General features: G+C 43.6%; 1 protein-coding gene across 8 annotated transcripts in view; it reads left to right on the top strand.

Annotated features, from left to right (window-relative positions):
- Positions 1–25,256, top strand: part of MAGI1 (membrane associated guanylate kinase, WW and PDZ domain containing 1) — a gene marked incomplete at its 5' end in the record, with an annotated part of 797,934 nt that overhangs the window by 673,365 nt on the left and 99,313 nt on the right. For all 8 annotated transcript variants that reach the window (XM_082266002.1, XM_082265998.1, XM_082266000.1 and 5 more), the window contains 3 exons: positions 2,956–3,054; positions 4,417–4,599; positions 8,818–9,438. In XM_082266002.1, the coding sequence (XP_082122128.1) occupies positions 2,956–3,054; positions 4,417–4,599; positions 8,818–9,438 (903 nt within the window). The remainder of the gene's footprint in view (positions 1–2,955; positions 3,055–4,416; positions 4,600–8,817; positions 9,439–25,256) is intronic.

The following is a 25,256-nucleotide window of genomic DNA, read 5'->3' as shown; positions in this document are numbered from 1 at the left end:
AAGGGTCCTGGTCTCCAGACACTCACAAGATAGGGGATCGCAAACTTCCTGTCATACTGCTTGACATAATCAGCCTTGCCTTACACGTTACATCATTAAACACATGACTTCATCAGGGGATGGCTGTTGGACATGACAGCCACCTTTATATACTGTGCTTCAATTCCTTTACCTTAGTAACATAAATAAAAAATGTGATCGCCATTTTCCTGTAGCGTTAATATAGGACTACTGTAGCCATTTTTGATGTGATTATTTCAAAGTTAATTCTGCTCATCTAATAAATTTGCAATGCATTTCCTCAGCATCCTGATTACATTATATTATACAACCTAATGCAGATTTTTAGAACTAGAGCTGACAGATCTTCCCATATCATGCACTCAAAAACATTCATTGGTTTCTTTTGGGGCAGAGTTACGTGTTTTGGCCCCAATACACTTTGATTGGAGAACATGAAAAATGTGATAAAGTGCATGTACAAATGGCTAGATACACAGATGTCATATATATATATAGATATATATATATATATATATATATAGAAGCTGTGTACCTGATAAATGACAGCTCTGCCGCACAGTCCTGTCTGGCAGGGCAGGACATTTTTGATATCTGCTTGGAGATCAGCTTCATACACCATGAACAAACCCGGTTAAAAAGACCATGAAGCATCATATGCAAAAAAATAACTGGTTAACCCGCCAGCGCTTTTTTGCTACTACTTTTTCTTTATGCTAAGATTTAAAATAAAAAAGGGACAATCCCGGTTAGGTTCACATTTGTGCATTGCGGGAATGCACAGAAAACAGGTAGGCGTGTGGCGGTGGCACCCAATGCACCTTGCTAATGCGTACACTTTCACTACACCAAAATGCATTTTGGTGCAGCGGGGGGGGGGGAAAAAATGGTCATGTACTTTTTTGTGTGATATTCGCATTCAGGGCAGCCCATTAAAATTAATGGCCTGCCCTAAATGCGATGTGCAAAAATGCATGTGCACCAACACGCTTGCATAGGTGTGAATGAAGTCTTAAAGGATAAGTTCACCTTTCTACAAAAAATAATAAATGCACAGGTAAAAAAATGTGCATTCATTTTTTGTAGTAGTGGCTTTTAAAGCATTGCACCAGTGAGCAGCAGATTGCTGATGCCATGCAGGTCTCCTGCACACTGCCAGTGTATCGGCTTAATTCATCCTGTACGGACAAGCTGATACTCACTGACAGGAAGCCTTAACGAACTACTACAGCGCTCCACAGCACTGTGGTCGTTTATTGAAATCTACAAGCTGACAGCCGCTAAGGATGTCGGGGTTGTAGTTCGTTTGGACACACAGAGTGTGTGTGTGTGTGTTATTCGGTCATGTAGGTGGAGCCCCGCATGGCCACGCTGTTTTCAAGCATTGACAGCTAGTACTGGGAACTTCTCCCCATACTGTTCCCACAGGGGCGGGGGGCAGTGGAACATGGTCCCAAAGGTAAAATTATCCTTTAAGCCAGCCATAGATTAGACTTTAGCCACTGATAAAAACTGCATGTAAAAATCTGGCATGCTGGTTGTACCCAAGTCGATTGATGTTGGGTATAATCAGCTTGCCCATGCATGCTTTGAATCTCATACGGTTCCTGCTGAACCAGCCGAGAACAGTCTATGGCCGGCTTTTGAGGGCAGAAAAAATTGTGATTATTGTAATGTAGCACCTTGATTAAATAGTAAATGTATTTATCAATTGCAAGCTGTAAATATTTAAACATGGCACTGATAGTGATGGACCTTTGGTGACGGTTGGTGACATACAGGAATGGGTGGAACTTCCCACTGGCATCGATGCACTACATGCATATTAGAGCTCCAGATGTCTGGGGAACCCTACTGAAGCTTGTGGACACCTGACCATCATTTCAATATTAGCTTGTTCTTCATTCCAAAACCAATATGAAGCCCCCTCCCCAGGCATTCAACAGTCTCCACCCTTCTAGGAAGTCATTCCCCAAAATTTTGTAATGTGCTTTTTTTTAGCTTAAAGAGCATTTGTGAGGCCTGCTACGGGTGAGGGGGAAGACCTAACTCATACTCATCAAACCATTTGTTTATGGAGCTGGCTTGATACGCAGGGGCACAGTCCTACTAGAACAGAGAAGGGCATTTCCCAAACTGTCAGTACAGTTGTTTAACTGACAACTGTACTGTATACTGCAGCCATAATGCAACTCTTCACTGGAAGCATCTAAACTCTATGAAAGGCTGTCCACCTACATTTGGTCATGTGTAGGTGTGATGGTCAAGTGTCCATCAACTTTTGATCATATAATGCGTATTAACATTTGTGCAGTTACCTTTTGGTATATGCTATTCATGTCTGCCTAAAATTAAGCTTTAGGCTCCGTTCACATGTAGGCGTTTTGGGGGCGTTTTTCTGCTCTAGGATCAGCTCTCAAAACACCCAACAAGACAAATCTTATTCATTTCAATGGCCCCTGTTCACATCTGAGCGTTTTGACGTTTTAAGCAAAACGCCCAACGCTCAAAAAAGTACATGAGCTTCTTTTTTGGGCAGATTACAAGCGTTTTCCATTGGTCTCTAGTCAATCTAAAAACGCCTGCACAAAAACGCCTGCAAAAACGTCCATAAAAGCTCCCATAAAAACGCCTGTAATAGCAACGCCAAGATGTGAACGTAGCCTTATAGTAAATACAGGTTTGCTTTCAAGGGAATTTGCAAAAGAAGAGCAGTTAGACCTTCAGGAGTTCATTAATGAAAGTGGCATAGTTTACAAAGTCTGTCTGTGTCTGGATTACTGTTACAATGTAATGCAATCCCTTCTCTGGTTTCTGCCATACTGAATAAATTATGTTCAACATCCAGGAACAGAGCTGTGTCAACATATGTTTGTGTATGTATAAGTAACAGTATGAGTTACCTGTATTCTTCAATGTATTTCACACCAACAGATTGGACAGGAGAGCATACGCCTGCCATACCTCCGCCTCTCACTCTGCCCAACCACCTCACTCCCAAAAAGGAGCCAGCAAGAGACCCTTCCACCCACGGTATGATTCAAGAGTTCTTATGTAATAAAGGGCAATATAAGTTCCTGACTGCTCATTGAAAATCTTTGGGTTGATACTTTCGTTGTCAGCTGAGAACTTATTTAGATTAGAACACACACAGAAACACATGGCATCTCAACTTATTGGTCAAGGTACCGCAAAAAGGATCAGACCAGATGCATAGAAATTTAGTTTAGAAACCCTAACAATTTAACAATCCATCTACAAATGCTACACAAATACTGTACATGTCCAAAATTATTTTTTGGTAAGGATAACACAATTCTTTCTCAAAAGATGTAAACATCACCCAGGCTTGTGAAGGGTTTCTTTGGACCCCTGACTTGTTCACTAGCTGCCCAAATTCCTATGTAGACACCTAGATCTCCGACTCTCTTAGACATCATTGATCTCTGAAAGTGTTCTGATCTGTGAGCATGTCTCTGAACATTACAGTGGGCTCTAGAGGCAGACTGGCAAAGGGGCCCAAAGGGAAACGAAAGTGGTTCAGTGACTGACTATATTGAATTGAGTCCTTGAGGTGCCCCTTTCTATACCTTGAGACTTTGGGGCAGATTTTGTTTTACACATTGGGAAAAAGTGGCCTGCTCTAGGACATGATTACCTGCAGCTTTTCATTCTGCATTTGCTAGTCTGTGATCTACGGTAGGGGTGTCAAACTCCGTTTTATAACGGGCCACATCAGCATTATGGTTGCTCTCAAACGTCCGGCTGTATCTGTATGTCCAGAGCACCCCACCCCCTTACATTTGATGTTAAGAGACCACCCACCATTCGAAGTTAAGAGTCCCCCACCCTCCCTTACATCACAGTTCAACCCCTTAAACTTGCGCTAATGCTCAGGAGAAGCTGGGGACAGAGCTGGGTAGCAGAAAGTGCAGGGTCCTAAGGAGGACCAGAGGAGGGTAGGAGTCAGCTAACAGAGTCTGCTAAATGCTGAGACCAGGGAAGGCAGATACGAGTGTGCGGTGGCAAATAGGTGCAGGATCTGTGGTAGGAGTTCTGTCCTCCCCTCAACTGCTGACTGCTAAAGATGGCGGGGAAGAGACAAGCCTCTCTGTGGCTTCACAGAGAAGCCTAGGTTCTGGTGGAGGAGTTCTGTCCTCTCTGATGACAACCGCTGAGAAGTGCGAGTGCCACATGAAATGGCCCACGGGCCCTGTGTCTGACAGGTGGTCTACTGTCTACTGCAGTTATCTTCTGAAGGAAAATACCTGTTACACTATTTTCCTTTTCTGCCAGAACTCTTTTCCACCTTATTTGTTTCTGGCTTTATACTGACTCTTATTGTCAGCTTAACTTCAGCTTAAAATTGTATGACTTTTTGTCTTTCTCTTTTAGCTAAACCATTCTTCACCAGGAATCCATCTGAATTAAAAGGCAAATTTATCAACACAAAACTACGGAAGAGCACCCGAGGTTTTGGCTTCACTGTGGTTGGCGGAGATGAGCCGGATGAGTTCTTGCAGATAAAAAGTTTGGTTCTTGACGGCCCTGCTGCTCTAGATGGAAAGATGGAGACGGGTAATATTATCTTGACATTAGCTTTGTATAGTGGGCTTTATATTTTTTTTAATTTTTCAATTAGACTGGAGTAAAATTTAAAAAGCTGATTGCACAAGTCAAGGTAACCAGTCTACATATTTATGGATAAAATTGGGCTGTAAGATGCAACATCATTATTTGTCGCCTTGTTTGAGAAGGCAAAAAGCTGTGTGCTCAGCTATTTAACCAACCTGCTGATTTTCAACAGCAAGCTCTGAAAATGCATTGGTGAATGCTATAATCATATATCAGAAACCTTTACTTTCAAACGCCAAATGGATGCTTTTCTTTCATACTGTAAAGGCCACTGTAGGCAATTTTTACAATTTTGAGAAATTGCTAAACCTAGAGGTAAACATATAGCAGGTGATTCAGGAACTATTTGTCTCGACTTCTTAAAGTTAAGTGATGGCCACAAACAACTACTGAATGCAAAATATAAGTCATAGATAAGAAAGAATAATACGTTGATGAAAAGTTCACCACTTTCTTGTAAAGGTTTGTTCACTTTTTATTGTACTGAAATAGCCGCAGTTTAGCCCATACATTACTCTTTCTGTTTTTAATGCATTTATGGATAATAATATTTTGGTTAGCTGCAAAGGTCCTAGGCACCAGTAGTTCAGGAAGTCGGGGAAGGTGGAATTTAACTGCTGCTCTTAGAAAGGGCATCATCAATATCACTTTGGATGTGCAGATACATCTGCTATTGCAGTATAAAACTGAGCTATAAGACCTTTAAAGATGAACTCCAGGCAAATGGCTAAATACATCGATGAAATGCATGAAAGAAAGCTGCTTTTGCTTGCAAAAGAATTGCTTTTTCTATCCATTAACTCCTGATATTTACACATTCTTGTTAGACAAGCAACACTGCCTTTTCTGCTACAGGTATAGGCCATAGAAGGGAAACCATGGTGTCCACTTTTTTTTGACCATCTTCTTACTCCTCCTATTAGCATATTCTTTCAGCACATTTGCATGCCACACACCTGTTTGGCCCCCAGTCGTCTCCCTCCTTATACCAGTATAAGTGCTGCTGTATGAGGGCTTGTTCACCCCATATCTATTGAGCCACGTTTTTCTGCACATCGCTACATATGTATAGTATGAACAGGGCACATAGACAACATTGTTTTCTATGTAATTGAAGAGACAAGAACTCACTGCTCAAGGTGGTGTAATTGCCTGATGACTCACACCGGTGCATGCCCCGGCTCGCCTCTGTGAAAACTTGATAAAGGAAAAGGAATTGGCAGCACTCCAGGTTGAGTCAAAATCCAGATTTATTGACTGGACATCCAAATATGACAATCGTGACAAGGTAGATGCGTTTCACACACTGACTGTGCTTAATCATTACAAAGAAAAATGGATATAACATCTCAATATATACACACACAAAAATCCAATCATCAATTAAAAAACAGGTGATACAAATAAGGGGTAAACCATTTTCCTAATTACCGAGGACACGGATAGACCCATAAAACAAAATATGCAGAAAAATGCAGCTCAATAGACGTGGTGCAAACAAGCGCTAAGGGATTGCAAGTGGCTGACACCAAGTCAGATTTAGGTAATTATGCCAGATACATAAAAAAAAAAAAATGTCAGAATTTATTGTGAAAACATAATTGCATTCATTTGAGCAACTGCCTGTCTCCTGGAATCTCCTTCATGCGCTTGAGACTGTGCTGGGAGAAACAGCAAACTTTCTGGCAATGGCACGTATTGATGTGCCATCCTGGAGAAGTTGGACTGCCTGTGCAACCTCTGCAGGGTCCAGGTATTGTCTAATGCTACCAGTGGTAACATTGACCCTAGCCAAATACAAAACTAGTGAAAAACAGTTAGAAACGATGAGTAGGGGAAAAAATGTCAGTGGCCCTCACCTGTTAAACATTCCTGTTTTGGAGGTCCTCTCAGTGTTGCCTATCTAGTGCCCCCCAGTAATAATTTCATTAACACCAAAGCAGTTAAAACCGATTAACAATCCTCTCTGCTACTTAACTGACCAGATCAATATCCCAGGAATTCAATTGACTTGATGCTATACTCTGATTAAAAAGTGTCTCTTTATTTTTTTTGAGCAGTGTAATATATATATATATATATATATATATATATATTTATATATATTATTTTTAGTCTCTGTGTCGTATGTGTCTATAGGAGATTTCCATGTTAAGCACTCCTTTTGTCTGATGTACAATATCCACTGGTAATTATCACCACTTGCTAATTTTAGAGGCCCAGTCACAGCAAGAGCAATATTCATGATCACATGCCTACCTCCAACTTGATTTCAGTACACCAGGCCATTCGCACTGCCCTGCTCCCTTCCATGAATGTTTTGAATCTTACAGGACATCTTTCACATGACCCTGATGTCGGAGTTAGTTTTGTCAAGCACTGATCTGCATTGCAGAAAACTTAAAACAAACCTGCCAACCATTTTAAATCTTTAAGGCTCCATGTACACGGGACGTTGTAAATGGCCGTTTAGGAGCAGTTGGGCGTTTTTTTTTCCAGAAGCATGTACACAGGATCGTTTACAGTCATTTGCAGGCAGTTGAGTTCAGGGACGTTTTTTGGAACGCAATTATTTGCGTTCGAACGTGTGTTTTCCGGCGTTTCAAAAGCAAAAACGGGACCGAACGTGATGAAGTACGTTCAGCCACGTTCTACGTTTTTTTTTCTTCCATTTAAAACCAATGGTTCCCTATGGGAGCCTATTGATTTGAATGGAAGGCACACCGCAAGTCGGATCAGGATGATCCGAGTTGCGGTGCGACTTGCGCTGTGAGAATCTTAAGGGGGAACTCCACGCCAAAAATGGGAATAAAAACTGCATGGGGGTCCCCCCAAGGTTCCAAACCAGGCCCTTCGGGTCTGGTATGGAATTTGAGGGTAGCCCCACGCCGAAAAAATGGCGTGGGGTCCCCCCCAAAATCCATACCAGACCCTTATCCGAGCATGCAGCCGGTAGGGCAGGAATGGGGAGGGGACGAGCGAGCCGCCCCCCCCCCCCGGACCATACCAGGCCACATGTTCTCAACATGGGGGGGTGTTGGTGCTTTGGGGTACGGGGAGCTCTGCATCCCCCACCTCAAAGCACCTTGCCCCCATGTTGATGAGGACAAGGGCCTCATCCCCACAACCCTGGCCGGTGGTTGTGGGGGTCTGCGGGCAGGAGGCTTCTCGGTATCTGGAAGCCTTACTTTCCTTTATTTTCCCCTAATGACCTGGCCAGTAACTATGTTGTTTTTCAACATAACAAGCTCTCCTGCAAATGTATCAGTAGGGAGTGTTGAGACAAACCATTTGCTACTGAGAGGGGTGCTTGCAATGAAAAGATTTTATTAATTAATGTAAAACCTTCATCCCAAAAGAAAAAAAAAAAACGGTTGCTATAATTGGTTGTGTAACTGCAGTGTGATCTGGAGTTTAGCCTTAATTTGTTAGTTTATCTAAACATGCTAGTACATCTAACATTCCCCCAAACTGACAGTGCTGCTGTCCAAAAATGCCCCTGTGCTCTTTCATCCAGAGAGGGGGCGCTCCAATACAAAAGGTATGTTACTGGCCTTATCACCAGGTGAAAACAGAGGCAAAAAAGACTAACAAAAAAACTGATTGGTAAGATGCAATATATCACATTTTTGGGTTTAATACCGCTTTAAAGTATAACCTAACGGCATTTTTTTTTTTTTTTTGTTTGGATAGATTTGAGAGGGATTAGAACACCTGTTGAGTTTGTAATTTCAAATTTTGAGTGGTCACCAAAACAGGAACAGAGAGAAGAATCTTCCATTGGGGACACAAGTTCTAGTAACTACCAGCTATTTCCCTCGCTTTGAAGGGATTCTCACTTGTGGTGATGGGACAGGAAGTGAAGGAAAATCTTCCCAATGGGACATGGATGTAAATAAAATCCGATGGTTATAACCCTCCTTTACTCTATCCAAATTAAAAAAAACAAATGTTTTGCCTTCAGTTCGACTTTAAAGCATTTAGACACATTTATATTATCAGGGAGGTAATAAAAGTACATAATGAAAAAAATCATGACCTTTTATGGGGCATGTGATTTAAAATGTGCCGTTTTGTGGTAAATCGGTTCTTTCATAGAGATGACGTTTCAGCAAGTAAAACAGAATGCCAAATCTAATATTTATTTCTTGTCCGCCATAGGAGACGTTATTGTGAGTGTGAATGATATTTGTGTACTCGGATACACCCATGCTCAAGTTGTGAAGATCTTCCAGTCAATACCAATCGGTGAAAGTGTTGACCTTGAACTCTGCCGAGGTTACCCTCTTCCTTTTGATCCCGATGATCCCAATACAAGTCTGGTGACATCGGTGGCCATTCTGGACAAGGACCCTATCATTGTCAATGGACAAGAGACCTACGACTCGCCATCGAGCAACAGCAGTAAAACCAGGAAAGCCAATAACATAAAAGAGCCAAGGCCTAGCAGCCCCGTGGACTTATCTTCAAATGGTTCCCATGGTTACCCTAATGACACTGTTTCCTTGGCATCCTCTATAGCAACACAACCTGAACTCATCACAGTGCATATAGTGAAAGGACCAATGGGATTTGGCTTCACCATAGCCGATAGTCCCGGTGGTGGTGGACAAAGAGTGAAACAGATTGTAGACAGTCCTCGGTGCCGAGGCCTCAAAGAAGGAGATCTCATTGTGGAGGTGAACAAGAAGAATGTGCAGACTCTTACTCATAATCAAGTTGTGGATTTACTGATCGAATGTCCAAAGGGAAGTGAGGTTACACTGCTGGTACAAAGAGGAGGTAAGATTAGCAGATGACTTTAAGTAATTTGTTGGGTGGTGTATCTGCTTTCTACCCTTGCCAAGTTCTTGATGGCTCAAATATTCTCAAGGTCATGGTCTACATGTAGAATTAAAGGGTTTTCTATTTTTATTACCAAACCTCAGCTTCAGACCCCTCTATTCTCTCCTCGAACACAACAGCAGAATCTCCATCCTTCTCTGGTTTACAACGCCTTTGCTGGCTATGTCTATCCAGTCTCTAAAATAATGGGCTCTCCTTGAACATCATATTCTAAATCAGGGCTCTCCAAACTATGGACCTTCAGTTGTATAAGAACTACATCTCCCATCATGCCTATTCATGTCTGTGAATGTGAGTTTTACAATGCCTCATTGGAGGTGTAGTTCCTGCAACAGCTGGAGGGCCGTAGTTTGGAGATTCCTGTTCTAAATGAAAGAGCTGCAGTGCAACCCAGAGAAAAAATGCACTGACAGAAAAAAATTGGTAGTAATTGATTCCTGAATTCTAAGTTGCTCACCCTGGAACAATCGTGCAGCATGTGAAGTGTGCACTCCTGATCTGGATACAGTTCTGGATCAATAATATGGAAAGTATTGAAACCATTTGTTAAAGTGACCCTGTCACCAGCTGGAAGATGTTAGATCTGTATAACCAAGAGGAATATTCCCCTTTCCAGCAGAAGGCAAAGGAAATCTTCATTTTCTACTCGACACTTCCTGATGTGTCAGATATCATTTTCTTTCTACACTTCCTGATGTGTCAGATATCATTTTCTTTCTACACGCTGTGGTTTCTCCTCCTAACTCCTATATCATCATTGTCTCCTGTGGTGACTTTTTAAATATCTTCCAGCTGACTGCCCCAAGAAATATATATATATATATATATATATATATATATATATATATATATATATATATATATATAAAAATATTGTCGTATTTCATTCTATTGTCTATCAAAAGCTAACAGTAGTTTTGGATCATTTAAAGTATAAAGCTGCTTTAAAATATCTTCTAGCCTGTCTTTAAGCTAAATAGCTGCCTGATGCTGCAATTGATTGTAAGTGGGGTAACATTCTTGTAACTGGTATGCAGCTATCAAGGATTTTATTCATATATTTCTATATTTCAAAAGACAATAGCTGCTTCTAACAGACCAATATTTAGCTTGATGATAGTGTCTCTATTTAGAAGAAATAACAGTGGGATCAGTGTTAAGAAAGCCTGTACTAAGAGGGAGATGGCAACCTACAGTGCTAACTTGCTGAAAATGCTAGTTGCCTGGCAGTCTCTGGCTTTAATCCTTTGAGTCTCTGCAAGCATGCAATCTGTCAAAACTCCTAATCATCATTCTGGTTCTTAGGTAGTTACACAGAAAGTACTGAAGCCATTGGATCAGCAGGATAGGCAGGAAGGAAAGTTCAGCCATGACATCCTTTCCCTACTTCCTCACTATCACAATCACTGTGTACTCATGAAGGTAACAGCTGCTCAATTAGGCTTGTGGCAGGTCCACTTTAGGGCTCTTGCACATGGGCGTATAGCAGTAGCGGAACTATCAGGGTCGCAGCGGTCGCGCTTGCGACCGGGCCCTGGAGTTCCGCTACCTGAGGGGGGGCCCGCCAGCCCCCGTTCTCTTACCGCGGCCGCGGCGTGAGGGGGCCCATCTGTCAGCCTGACTGTTCCGTGTCCGCTAGTGGCTGTCTGGCTGAGACTGAGAGACGAACGTTGTGCGGGCGGGCGGGCGACGGGGGGGGGGGAGAGGTGTCTAAAGCAGCCAGTTTTCTGTGTAAAGCTGCAATCTGCTGCTGTGCTGCCTGCACCGCCCCCAGCCCTGCCGATCCTCCAATCAGAGCTGATGCAGTGAGGCAGGGACACCAATAGAGTGCAGGGGGAGGAGGAGTTCTCCCCTCTGCGAGTGCGAAGAGACTACATGCTGTGCCTGCTAGAAGTGTGCCTGCCTGGCTGGAGTTGCTGAGTGACTGAGGGGGAAGCTGACTGACTGCTAAGTGCTAATTGTAAGTGAACTAACTTGCCTTTTTGATCCCAAACTCCACCCTTGCTGGCTTGCTGGAATGCTGCCTCTTAATGATCCCATCCCATGCCTGGCACAGAACATATCTCATCCCTAGCTACAACAGAGGTGTTGGGGGGTGTAGGGATGAGATCTGTGGTGGTGGGGGGATGGGATCAGTAAGACAGGGGTGGTGGGGGAGGATGACACCACATCCCACCCCTCCTCCACCCCCCCCCCACCATCACCCCCACTGATCCCTCTCCACCATCACCTCTTCACCACCGCCATTGATCCCACCCCCCTCCCAACCATCACCCCCCCTCACAACCATCACCCCCCCTCACCACCGCCATTGATCCCACCCCCTTCACCATTACCGCCACTAATTTCACCCCCCCTTCACCACCATCACCACCTCTGATCACACCCCCCCTCCCCACCACCGCCGCCACTGATCACACCCCCCTCCCCACCACCGCCACTGATCACCACCCTCCCCACCACCACCGCCACTGATCACCCCCCCTCCCCACCACCGCCGCCACTGATCACACCCCCCTCCCCACCACCGCCACTGATCACCCCCCCTCCCCACCACCGCCGCCACTGATCACACCCCCCTCCCCACCACCGCCACCACTGATCAAACCCCCCTCCCCACCACCGCCGCCACTGATCACCCCCCCTCCCCACCACCGCCGCCACTGATCACACCCCCCTCCCCACCACCGCCACCACTGATCAAACCCCCCTCCCCACCACGGCGCAACTGATCACCCCCCCTCCCCACCACCGCCGCCACTGATCACACCCCCCTCCCCACCACCGCCACCACTGATCAAACCCCCCTCCCCACCACGGCGCAACTGATCACCCCCCCTCCCCACCACCGCCGCCACTGATCACACCCCCCTCCCCACCACCGCCGCCACTGATCACACCCCCCTCCCCACCATTGCCGCCATTGAACCCAGAAACAGAAATGTTTTACTTTGTTATACGTTGGAAAAAAAAAAGTGTCAAAAATATGCTTTTTCGGGGGGGGGGGGGGGGGGGCCTTCATGATTTCTTGCACTGGGGCCCTGAGAAATCTAGTTACGCCCCTGGCGTATAGGGCCATGAAATGTAAAATACAGCAGCATTCAGTATCTGGAAGCCATAGATGTTGCATACAGCTGCCTGTATTACAGGATAGGGCTAGACGCAGATATACTCAGATCATAGCGTAAACATGCATAAGCATATTTACATACATGTAGGCATGCTTACGCTAGGACCGGCGTATACCCATGTTACCACCATTGGGAAAGGTGGATTGATGGGCCAGTTCAGTCAGTAAAGGCTTTGCATTCATTGAGAAAAATTTAAGGTTTGTTCTATGAATAGCACCTGAGCCAAGCACATAACCCTCTGTGGGTGCTATTCAGTAGGGCAACTGCTGGGCATGGGACCCAGAAGAAAGCAGCAATAGCTGTAGTAGCTGCCACTCCACAGCGGTCACACAGGTATGGCGGATGCATACTTATATTGGTCCAAGCTGGAACGATGGAATTGTGGAAAAAAATGTATACCTGGTTTTCAGCTTTGGGCCTCATCCACACTGGACGTTTTAATGCTTCTCCTAGGGACATCTAGCTTTTTTTTTTTCTACCTCTAACCACCCATTTATGTTGGCCTGTGTGCCCATAGGCGTTTAGAGGCAGAAAACTCCACTGCCAGCGTGTCCAGGAGCAGCAGTGTTTTGGCAGAAAAAGCGCTTGATACATCTGAACGCACGTTAACGCTAGGTGCATTTAGCGTTTGTTCATTATTTCAATGGCCAGAAAAAATTATTTTTCTGACCAGTAAAATAATTAACGTCCAAGCTCTTCACGCACCTAAACGAGTTTACAAGCGTTAATCATTTTCTCTGCCAAAACAACGCTGGAAATGGGTCTTGGAGAGATAGCAAAATGTCCAGCATGCATGAGGCCTTGATGCAGATCTGTAATTAATAATACATCATTTTTTAAATGCAAAAAGTATAAGTATTTAAATTTGATTTGGTATCAGCCTCTTGCACTCCTTGTACAGCAAAGCTGGAGTGTGAGAGGAAGAAGCAGCACAGGAAGACAATGAATTTATTTGCTGACTAGAAGCATGTTTCAAAGGAGGAGAGAGCAGAGTGACAGAGAAATTAGCTCATCCCTTTGCTGCTTTAGGGCACTTACACACGGGCGGTCCGATCAAATCCGCCTGTCAGTTTTTTAGGCGGATCTGATCGGATGCCCCATTCAGCCTTATGGAGCAGCGGATGTCAGCGGTGACATCTCCGCTGACACCCGCTGCCATCCGCATCCGATCCTGTCCGTGAAATACGGACGGATGGAAACCCTATTTTCCATCCGTCCTGGGGATCGGATGAGAGCGGACAGGCGGTCCGCTCTCATCCGATTCCCCATAGAGAGCAGCAAGCGGAGACGGAGCTGTCATCCGCCGGCTCATCGGGGATCGCAGATCGATCCCCGCTGAGCAGCACGGATCCGCCTATGGAGGCGGACCGTGTGAAAGAGCCCTTACCTTCACCAATCACAGGCTGGGTTGGGTCCATGACAGCCTGGGTGCAAAGGAAGTCAGCTGAATAACACTTGCTATCAGACTGAGGACATCTAGTGGCAGAAAAAAAAAAGTTCTTTCTCTTTACTCAAAGTTAATGTTGTAGCAAACGCTGGTTTAATTATTTAATTCTTTCGTTGACTATTTATTTTTAGTTTGCTTGTTTGGTTGGGGTTCTGCTTAAAGATTTTTTTGTGGCCGTTATATTAAACAAATTGGGCTAGCACCCAGGGCAGCCAATCAAGTCTCATCTTTCATTCTGTAAAGGGCACTGGGCAAGCATAGCAAAGATTCTCAGATCTAGTTTTCATATTTCAGCACTTAGCTCTTTGCAGCGATCCGCCAACTGTAGTAACTAGGTCAAAAGAAATCTGAGTTTCTTCAAACTGATGTTGGAGTGGGTGGCAAAAGACATCGGACGCTTAATACCGTGCAGGGAATTAAGACTCTCAGTCCGCCTGGAGCCAATTATGCATTTCGGCAGTTGACCAAGTTCGGGTCAGACATTTTATCTTCTTACTGTAAATCCATTCATTTCGTACTTTAGAGCGGAACATATTGCATAAAATGAGAGCCCAGTAACATTTTGTATTCTTCTTATCTGTGTCAGCAAAGTGATGATGGTTGAAGAGAACAATAAACTGAAAATATAAAGTACAAGTTTAAAGTAAAACTCCAGTTATGCTAAGAAAAAATGGACTATATCAGCTATGTGCACTAGAAGGTTTCTAAGTGTATTGTTTCAGATCCTGAGCTGCTTCTGTCCTGTAGATACAGAGAGAGCTTCTCCTAGTGCACGTGCTGAAATATATGAAGCAGAATTTGATCCAAAAATAACAAGATAAAAAAAAAATAGGCCATTTAACATAAAATAACAAAATCAGCTTTTGCTGCTTTAGTCTAGACATTTTCACCTGCAGTATGTTTCTCTGCCAGTAGATGTCCTCAGTTTGTTGGCCAGCAACATTCATCCCACTTTTCCTGGGGCCCAGATCATTCTGGCCTTACTCTAGTCTGTGACTGAACAGTGAAAGGAGAAGCAGCATAGTGATGAGATCATCTCTCTGTCCTGCTTTCTTCCTTCATCAGAATGCTGCTTATCAATGCAGTAAAATCATTGGCTTCTTCTCACACCACAACTCTGCTGTACAGATACTGTTTGAGGCTGATGTCAGTCCAAGTTAAGGTCCCTAAACTGCTTGCATTTAAAAAATACAGTTAATTTTGTATTAATGATTACAGAGCTGCATTCATTTGTGTTTTTTATGTGTGTCTAGAGTTCAGCTTAAAATACAACAGCTAAGTGGAAGGCACTCGCTTTTCTATACTCAGTTTCAGTGATGTAGTAACTTTGCAGCTCTGGCGTACACTATATTGTCAAAAGTATTGGAACCTTGCTTTGTACACTGGTGCGCAGTCATGTGGAACAGGAAGGGGCCATCTCCAAACTGTTCCCACAAAGTTGGGAGCATGAAATTGTACCAAACCTTGGTATGCTGATGCCTTAAAAATTTCCTTCACTGGAACTAAGGGGCCAAGCCCAGTCCCTAATAAATAACCCCACACCGTTATCCCCCCTCCACCAAATGATTTGGACCAGTACACAAAGCAAGGTCCATAAAGACATGGATGAGCGAGTTTGGGGTGGAGGAACTTGACTGGCCTGCACGGAGTCCTGACATCAACCAGATAGAACACCTTTGGGATGAAATAGAGTGGAGACTGTGAGCCAGGCCTTCTTGTCCATACGCTTCTGGAAGAATGGTCAAACGTTCCCATAGACACACTCCTAAACCTTGAGCACAGCCTTCCCAGAAGAGTTGAAGCTGTTATAGCTGCAAAGGGTGGGCCAACTCATTGAACCCTACGGACCAAGACTGGGATGCCATTAAAATTCATGTGTGTGTAAAGGCAGGTCTTTACAATACATTTGACAATAAAGTGTATCTTTGGATGTGTAGCTCGCAAGATAAATATCTAGTCAGAGAACATAAAGTGGACTGTGTACAGTAAGTGTACATATCTGCATGAATAAATTCCCAACATGGAGCAAAAAACAACCGCAATATATTTTTTAAAATAAAAAGTTGTATTTTTTTCATTTAAAGGCAATTCATAAGCTCCAGTCCAGGGACTTTGCCTGAGCTGAGATGTCGTTAGTCTGCTGCAGGCAGAAAGAAGCATTTCCTCTGTCTTCTCTTACCTAATGAGCCAACTTCAACATTGTAACTACATAGCAAGTCATAAGGCGAGAGGCTGCTGTAGGCAGCTCGAGATCTGTGCCAGGAATGCCATATTACATTCATGAGACGTGTTAGTGGAGCACGGGACCCACTGATAGTGAAAAGTAATAACGTATAATTCTGAAAGTAATAAAGATGTTTTTGCTAGGGGGCAAGGTTTCATATAAGGCACCACATCCCATATCACAATTTAAATTTTTAAAATTCTTAAAGGTAACGCTCTATCAACTCAGGTATTACCAAGGTTCTCTGGAGTGTTGAAAGCAGTATATAAAAGGAGGAGAGTTCCACAGGTTTGTACTATGTCCAGTAAATTAGTTAAGGCCAACGTGGTTCAGTGATACACAGCTCTCCCTCCGTCAGGTTTAGGTTGTTAGCAATTAATGGGGTATTTTCACAGGCAGACTCAGAGACCAGGAGCTATAGCATTAAGGCCCAGCTGGATAAGTACAGCAGCAGGTCACCCTGGTTGATGACATGGGCTCACCCGAAGTGCGGAGTGTAAGCACTAAACAGTTTTCACCAGAGCTCCCGATAGTGGATATGGGCTTTGCTGCATGTTAGTACTAGGTCTTGGTCCTTTAGGATCACCCCACTAGGGGGTGAGCAATCTGGCGTCCAGTAGCAGATATAGCAGGTAGGAATAAACAGAACTGTAGTCAGTAAACAAGCCAAAGGTCGGTAATGAGTGGTTGCAGGTTGGAATTATGCAGAAGCATATTCGAGAAACAAGCCAAAGGTAAGTAAAGAGTCGTAGCCAAGATACGGATGGCAACAGGAGTGGCAAAAGTGAGTTATAGGCTGGAGAAAGCACAGTAATGTGTCAAACAGGAAGTACAAAGACACGGCTAAAATAGGAAGTTCAACAGAAACAAGGTTCAAGACAAGATCATTCAGAGAATTGTCGAGGGAGCTGTCCAGCATCCCAGGTGGCTCAGCAAAAGACACTGCCAGACACAGCAGAGGTCGCAGGTTCAGACCCAGGTTCTGACAGTTACACTGGACAGCATCCTATAAATGTAGGATTTAAATTATTATAAAATGCCAATTTGACAGCGAATCATTCAAATTCTCAATTGTGCCCAGTACACTTCATTATTTTCAGCACTGAAGAGGGGGGAGAGCTGTAAGCCCTTGAAACGTGTTGACTATAGCTCATCCTATGTTTTCAAGATAAAAGTATACTTATTCACTATGTGGCGCTCTCATTCTTTTATATAATATTCCATTCAAGAGACTTGAATTGTATTTATCTGACTTCAAACTCTGCGCCTAAAAGAGACAGTGGAGCAGAGGTGATGAAGATTTTGGGAAATGCCTAACTACAAAGTAAAGACTAGTACCATAGGTTTGCAAATAAGTTTCAAAAAAGCACTCCTGTTTACAGATTAAAACAGAAAGGTAATTTTCAACAATGCTGGCGTACAAAATGGCTTATATAGCAATTATATTGGGTATAAAATGGGAGTTTTCCTTTAGATATGAGAAATATAAGAGGTATTTATCTCCGCCTTCCTAATCCCTTCCCAACAAGTGCGGTCACATGGTAAATCTGATGTTCTCACTATCTGCTGCATCTTGATGTCTATGGACATAGCACTGTATGTGCCAAAGACGGCAAGAGGTTTGTCCGTGACCTGGTGTTCACAATTTAATTAAATGGTATGAATAAATGCAAGCTTTCAGTTTTCTTGGACATTATCTAATTTGGCAGGTTGTCTTCGGATGCTTTTCAGATTATTACTGGTCTTTTAAATATCGCCAAGAGTGGGACGCTCATGGTTAATTGGTTTAGTATAAATAACGGTGCTTTTAAACACCCTTTAGTTCACTTACGTATTCTATTAAAAGCCATGAAAGCATATTTTTGTATAACTAGGGTGTAATTACCTTAAACCTTTAATACTGGGTTTCAACAGGCCAGGTGAAGGCTAAAATCAGACTTGGAAGTGTCAGTGTCTTCTCTGTAAGCTAATGGGCAGGAGGTGATGGGTGACTTCAGGGTAGGTGTTACTGTTGTAGTTCGACCAGCAATAGGCCTAAGAGCAAATCTCAGGTGGGTTATGTTACAGTATGGAGCTGACACATAAAATTGAAGTATAAAGATGGCGTTCAATTGATTACAATTCATTTATGATTATCTGGTTCCAGTAGTTTGAAAGGAATATATATATTAAATGAAGGATGTTTTATAAATACAGTATCTCACAAAAGTGAGTACACTCCTTACATTTTTATAAATATTTTATTATATCTTTTCATATGACAACACTGAAGAAATTACACTTTGCTACAATGTGTGTGAGGGTACAGCTTGTATAACGGTGTAGATTTACTGTCCCATCAAAATAACTCAACACACAGCCATTAATGTCTAAACCGCTGGCAACAAGAGTGAGTACACCCCTAATTGAAAATGTCCAAATTGGGCCCATTTAGCCATCCCCCCCCCCCCCCCCCAGAGTCAAATGATTTGTTAGTGTTACAAAGTCTCAGGTTTGAATGGGGAGCAGGTGTGTAAAATTTAGTGTTATCGCTCTCACGCTCTCATACTGGTTACTGGAAGTTCAACATGGCACCTCATGGCAAAGAACTCTGAGGATCTAAAAAAAAGAATTGTTGCTCAATATAAAGATGGCATAGGCTATAAGAAGGTTGCCAGGACTCGAAACTAAGCTTCAGCACGGTGGCCAAGACCATACAGTGGTTTAACAGGACAGGTTCCACTCAGAACAGGCCTCGCCATGGTCGACCAAAGAAGTTGAGTGCACGTGCTCAACGTCATATCCAGAGGTTGTCTTTGGGAAATAGAGGCATGAGTGTTGCCAGCATTGCTGCAGAGGTTGAAGGGGTGGGGGGTCAGCTTGTCAGTGCTCAGACTATAAACTGCACACTGCATCAAATTGGTCTGCATGGCTGTCTAAAGATGATGCACAAGAAAGTCCGCAAACAGTTTGCTGAAGACAAGCAGACTAAGGACATGGATTACTGGAACCATGACCTGTGGTCTGATGAGACCAAGATAAACTTATGTATGGGGGCAACCAGGTGAGGAGTACAAGGACAAGTGTGTCTTGCCTACAGTCAAGCATGGTGGTGGAAGTGTCATGGTCTGGGGTTGCATGAGTGCTGCCAACACTGGGGAGCATTTCATTGAGGGAACCATAAATGCTAACGTACTGTGACATACTGAAACAGAGCACGATGCCCTCCCTTTGGAGACTGGGCTGCAGGGCAGTATTCCAACGTAACGGCCCCAAACACACCTCCAAGATGACCACTGCCTTGCTAAAGAAGCTGAGGGTAAAGGGGATGGACTGCCAAAGCATGTCTCCAGACCTAACCTCTATTGAGCATCTGTGGGGCTTCCTCAAATGGAAGGTTGAGGAGCGCAAGATGCATGAACTCCATGTCCAGGAGGGTTAAGGCAGTGCTGGAAAATCATGGTGGCCACACAAAATATTGACACTTTGGGCCCAGATTGAACATTTTGACTTAGGGGCGTACTCCCTTTCGTTGCCAGAGGTTTAGACATTATTGGCTGTGTGTTAAGTTATTTCGAGGAAACAGCAGATTTACACTGTTATACAAGATATACACTCACTACTTAACATTGTAGCAAAGTGTCAATTCTTTAGTGTTGTCACATGAAAAGATATAATAAAATATTTACTAAAATGTGAGGGGTGTACTCACTTTTGTGAGATACTGTATATATGCCTGCCATTGTCCTTCAGGTTATGCTAGGAAAAAAAAAACTCTCTGCCCCATGCGTCTTCTTTTTAACTCTATATTTGCTACAAGTCACAGTTTTCTATAAAGCATCAGATATATATTCCATGTTAAGTGTATGCATGCTAGATCATATGCAGGTAAAAGGCTAGATTTACCCCGGCTATTAGGGCTGATTTATTTCGAGTTATAGAGTTATTAGTAGCAGCAGAAATTAGAGATTCCTGCTGCGGCTCCTAGGGTGGCCTGTTAGCTATAATGACAGGTAGCAGCAGCTATTGGCAGTTGCCCTAACAGCCAGCGATTACTTGCGGCGATTGCTGGTGGACGCACTTTTTGTGCATCCAGCAGCGATCACTGCGGGTAATTATTGGCTGCCCATGGAGCCGGGAATAGCTAGGGTCAACTGCGACCTGTCATGGTGAACAGGGCGGCGGCCGCAGCAGGAATCTCGAACTCCCGCCGCTACTAATCGCTCCCTGATCACCGGTATAAATGTAGACTAGCTTCCAGAGGAGACTGAGGAAATGCTTCTTCTTGCCTACAGCAGACGGATGATATCACCTCAGCCTAGGCAAAGTCACTGCACTGGAGGGATAGCTTTTTAATTCTAAAAATCTGAGATATTTTGAAAACGTCTTACAAGTTTCTAAAAGGTCTTTAGAGATCAACTATTCACCTTCAATAAAAATAAATTTGCAAAAGAGATCAGTTTGAAGTGCATGTAAAGCCAAAAACATGTTTTTAATTATGGTTAAAATGGGGAAGGATTATGCTACATACACACTAAGTGTTTAGTCTGCGTGCATCCAATTCTAGCATTTTAATTCTTCCGGGAGGGGAGTGTGCAGCCTATCCGAGCTTTGGGCAGGCTGAGGGGCTAAAATCAGTCAGAATAGAATTACAGTTTGTGTCCTGATTTCTTATTTTCTCTCACTTCCTGTCTAGTAGACAGTTGTCAGCAGGACAGAAAGTAAACCAGAGGTTCTAATCCCTCCCCACTCAGTAAAAAAACGTCTTTAGCTTTATCAGGCTTTGTAAAAGTTAAACGTTTTTTTTTTTTTAACTTTTGCAGGCTTTGCTTCCTGCTAATCTTCTTATCTCACTGCAAGTCTTCCAGAGAGAATCTGTTCAGCCTAAACCCACAACAGTAAAAATCAGTCTGTATATGCAGTAAAGCATGCTTGCTCTACTCACTGTGGAACCTAGGGGGTTAATCCTCCGCATTTGGTAAAAAGGCTGTTTGATCCTGTCTTCTCTGATCTTCCCCTTCTTCCACAGTCCCCAATCTATCTCCTGATAAGACAGAGCCTTGGGGGCACTTTGCACATGCTCAGTTTGGTGTGTATTGCTAGAGAGTTTTTTTTTTTCTTGGGAGGGTGCATTAGCTGTGTAACCCAATCTACCGCATTGTGTAAAAAGGCTGTTTGATCCTGTCTTCTCTGATCTTCCCCTTGTTCAACTGCCCCCAATCTATCCGCTGAGAGTACAGAGCCTTGCGCATGCTCAGTTTAGTGTGTTACATAGTTACATAGTAGGTGAGGTTGAATAAAGACAATAGTCCATCCAGTTCAACCTGTGTAGGTGTGTGTGGCTGTAATCATCTCACATAGCCCTTAATGTCCTGATCCTTGAAATGTAAGTCTAAGAGTCTTTTGAAAGCCACCATACTACCTGCAGAAACCACCTCTTGTGGTAGACAATTCCACAATCTTGTAGCCCTAACAGTAAAGAACCCTCCTCGTTGCCTGAGGTTAAAACGCTTCTCCTCTAATCGCATTGTATGTCCTCGAGTCCTCATGCAATTCCTTCGAATGAACAGCTTTTTTTCTAAGCTGAGATCCCCATTAAGATATTTATAAATTGCTATCATGTCCCCCCTCAGACGTCTCTTCTCCAGGGAGAATAAATCGAGCGATTGCAGCCGCTCTTCATAGTTAAGGTCCTCCAACCCCCTAATCAGTTTAGTTGCCCTTCCCTGGACTCTCTCCAGCTCCAACACATCCCTCCTGAGGACTGACGACCAGAACTGGACAGAATACTCCAGATGTGGTCGGACCAGAGTTTTATAAAGTGGAAGGATTATAGTTTTATTTCTGGAATACATCCCTTTCTTTATGCATGCTAATAATCTGCTGGCTTTGGCAGCTGCCGCTTGACATTGCATGCTGTTGCCTAATCTATCATCAACCAAGACTTCCAGATCTTTCTCCATTTTTGATTGCCCCAAGGATTCCCCTCCTAACATGTATTGTGTTTTTTATGTTTTATAGTGTGTATTGCTAAAGAGTTTTTTTTTTTTTTTTTTGGGGGAGGGAGGGTGCATATGATCAGCACAGGGCCAATCAGCACTGTCCATACAGAGGGGCAGGGGTCCTACAGCCTCATAGGACAGTCAGGAGAGAATTACAATTCCTCCTACAAGCTTTAACCAGATTCTGATAGAAGTCACATGAATGCTATATACTGCTGATGGGAAAGGGTATTTAGCAGTTTATACTTACTAAAACTCTTTCATTTCTATGTTCTGTGTACTGGGGGAGACCAGATATAGTGAAAACAGGCTCCTGGGTTTGGGAACACTTTAATAGTATAGCTAAAGCCAAAGTTTTTTTCCCCCATTTTTAGATAAAGTGGAAAAGGTTAAAAATGCTGCCATGTTGCGTTCTCTTTTTTTTTTTTGTTTTTTTAAGTGAAGGAGATTGTAGGGAGATTTCCCTTCACTTCCTGGCCCGTAGATCCAACAGGAGGTGAAAGGCTATCTTTTCAATGTGAGGGTACCCCCCCCCCCTCTCCCAATTGGAGGATATCCACTCTATTTATGTTCTTGTTGCAGCTCAGAATTTTGGATTTACCCTCAATTTCATTCCATGTGACAGTGGTGATTTGGATTATTGGAGAGTGTTAATCTCCATAACATGGACACAGTAACAATAGTTCTAAACCCACCCAGCTTCGTCCAAATTAAAGAAAAAAAAAAATTTGACTTTAGTTATACTATACTAGAAAAGTCTTCAAGAACCTAAAACACCCCCATTATTGCAGATATTCCGCGATCCTATGACCTTCGGTTTAGTTTTGAAGCAGCCATTTTTCTCTCATTGTCTTCTTTTTTTTTTTAACTAAAAATTGATGTTATTAATATGCCCAACATGTGCCATCAATAAGTGTGAATTGTAATGATTGGTCCTCTTTAACGGTTCTCTTTGCAGTAGTCTCTGAAGGCAAAGAACGGTGCTTAACACACGGCCAGATCCCATGGTTTACAGTTAAAACATTCTGCGAGTTCTTCAAAACCGGGCCTCTCGCAGCCATTTGATGCGTACTGCAGTAGATATTCGGTGTACAAATTACGATGGCCCATGCTGTTCTCTCCCCCTCGTAGTATCTTTAGTGATTTATCACTATGCAGCAGCTTATCCTGCACATGAAAGAGTGACGCCGTCTGGTGGATCCGTCCAGCTGCGCCGCCGTCTTTTGTACAAGCAGCAGGTTCCGCTAAGCAGGGGTGAGACAGCTACCCCATACCTGCACTAATCAAAAGTGGTCTAAAGGCTTTGATTGTTAAATAGCAGATTTACACATGGAGTACAATCCTAGATAAAGAATAATTAGTCTTAAGGGTTTTTTTTTCTTTTATTTTTGAGACAAGAATGGCTGCTTGGTATTCAAATAATTTGGATAGGCTACTCTTCAGGCAAACAGCGAAATCCTGTGTTTGAACTGGCTTTGAGGGCGCCGCCTTCCATCTGAGTGCCTTTAGGGTTTTTTTTTGCTGGTATTCCCTTTGGCTAGCTGGTCCACTCACTAAATCCTTATTACTGCCAATACTCTTATTTGAAAGAGCGTCGTATTACTTTTCCAGTTAGGGGAGTCAAAGAGTGACAGGTTCTCTTAGAAAAACACCTTTCCCCCCAGCCCACTGATACTTAACTTGTGAAAGGAGTGACAGGGGAGCAAGGCAAAGGTAAGAATCAATGTGCTGGAGGGAAAGGTGTTCTTCTAAGAGAACCTGTCACTCTACCCTTAACTGGCAAAATGGTAAATTATCTTTCAAATAAGAGCATTGACTGTACTACTGCCCCCTCCCCCACTTCCCCAACCCACTGATACCAATGGTTGGCTTGCTCCCCTGTCACTCCATTCATTCAATAGACAAACAGAATGACAGGGGTGCTCTGCTTACTAAATTCCTATTACTGTCAATACTCTTATGGCGCTTTTCCACTGCATGGAACCGAACGGTTCGGCTCGCTTTTGTGGTTTTCCACTGCTGGTACCGCATGGTATGGTGTAGGAACAGTTCGGTACGGTATGGTACGGCGGCGCTTTTCCACTGCATGGAACCGAACGGTGCGGCTCTCAAAAACAGTACCTACTCGATTGTGGTTCCAAGAGGTACCATACCCGGTACCATATCCCACAATCCTTTGCATGCAGTCACTACTAGCCACTGATTGGTCAGAGAATCCCACCCACCCCATTGTTATGCCACCCACTTAACTTTAGTACTACTTTATTGGAAAAGCAAACCATAACGTACCGTACCGAACCGTTCCAACACCGTACCATGCGGTACCAGCAGTGGAAAAGCAAACCCGGCCAAGCAGGGCCGAGTAGATCCGAGCCGGTACTTGCAGTGGAAAAGTGTCATTATTTGAAAGTGTGTCTATCACTTTTTCAGTTTTGGGAGTTAAAGAGGGACAGGTTCTCTTAGTCTCTTAGAAGAACCACTTTCACTCTATTTGCCCATTGAATAAACTGAGTGACGGGGGAGCAAGCCAAAGGTAAGTATCAGTGGGTTGGGCATGGGGGGCAGTACTACAGACAATACTCTTATTTGAAAGAGAATCTATCATTTTGCCAAAGAGGGGATAAGTGATAAGTACTCCTAAAAGTACAACTCCCCCCCCCCCCACAGTCCACTGATACTTACCTTTGGCATTCTCCCCAGTCACCCCATTAGTCTGTTGGATGAATGGAATGACGGGAGCAAGCCAAGGGTAAGTGTCAGTGGGTTGGGCATGGGGGGTAGTACTACAGACAATACTCTTATTTGAAAGAGAATCTATCATTTTGCCAAATAGGGGCAAAGTGATAAGTACTCCTAAAAGTACAACTCCCCCCCCCCCCCCACAGTCCACTGATACTTACCTTTGGCATTCTCCCCAGTCACCCCATTAGTCTGTTGGATTAATGGAATGACGGGAGCAAGCCAAAGGTAAG

This window comes from Pelophylax lessonae, assembly GCF_965119305.1.
Source record: "Pelophylax lessonae genome assembly, chromosome: 8".
Taxonomy (NCBI): Eukaryota; Metazoa; Chordata; class Amphibia; order Anura; family Ranidae; genus Pelophylax; species Pelophylax lessonae.
The sequence above is the reverse complement of the archived record's forward strand: the minus strand, read 5'-3'. Positions and strand labels throughout refer to the sequence as shown.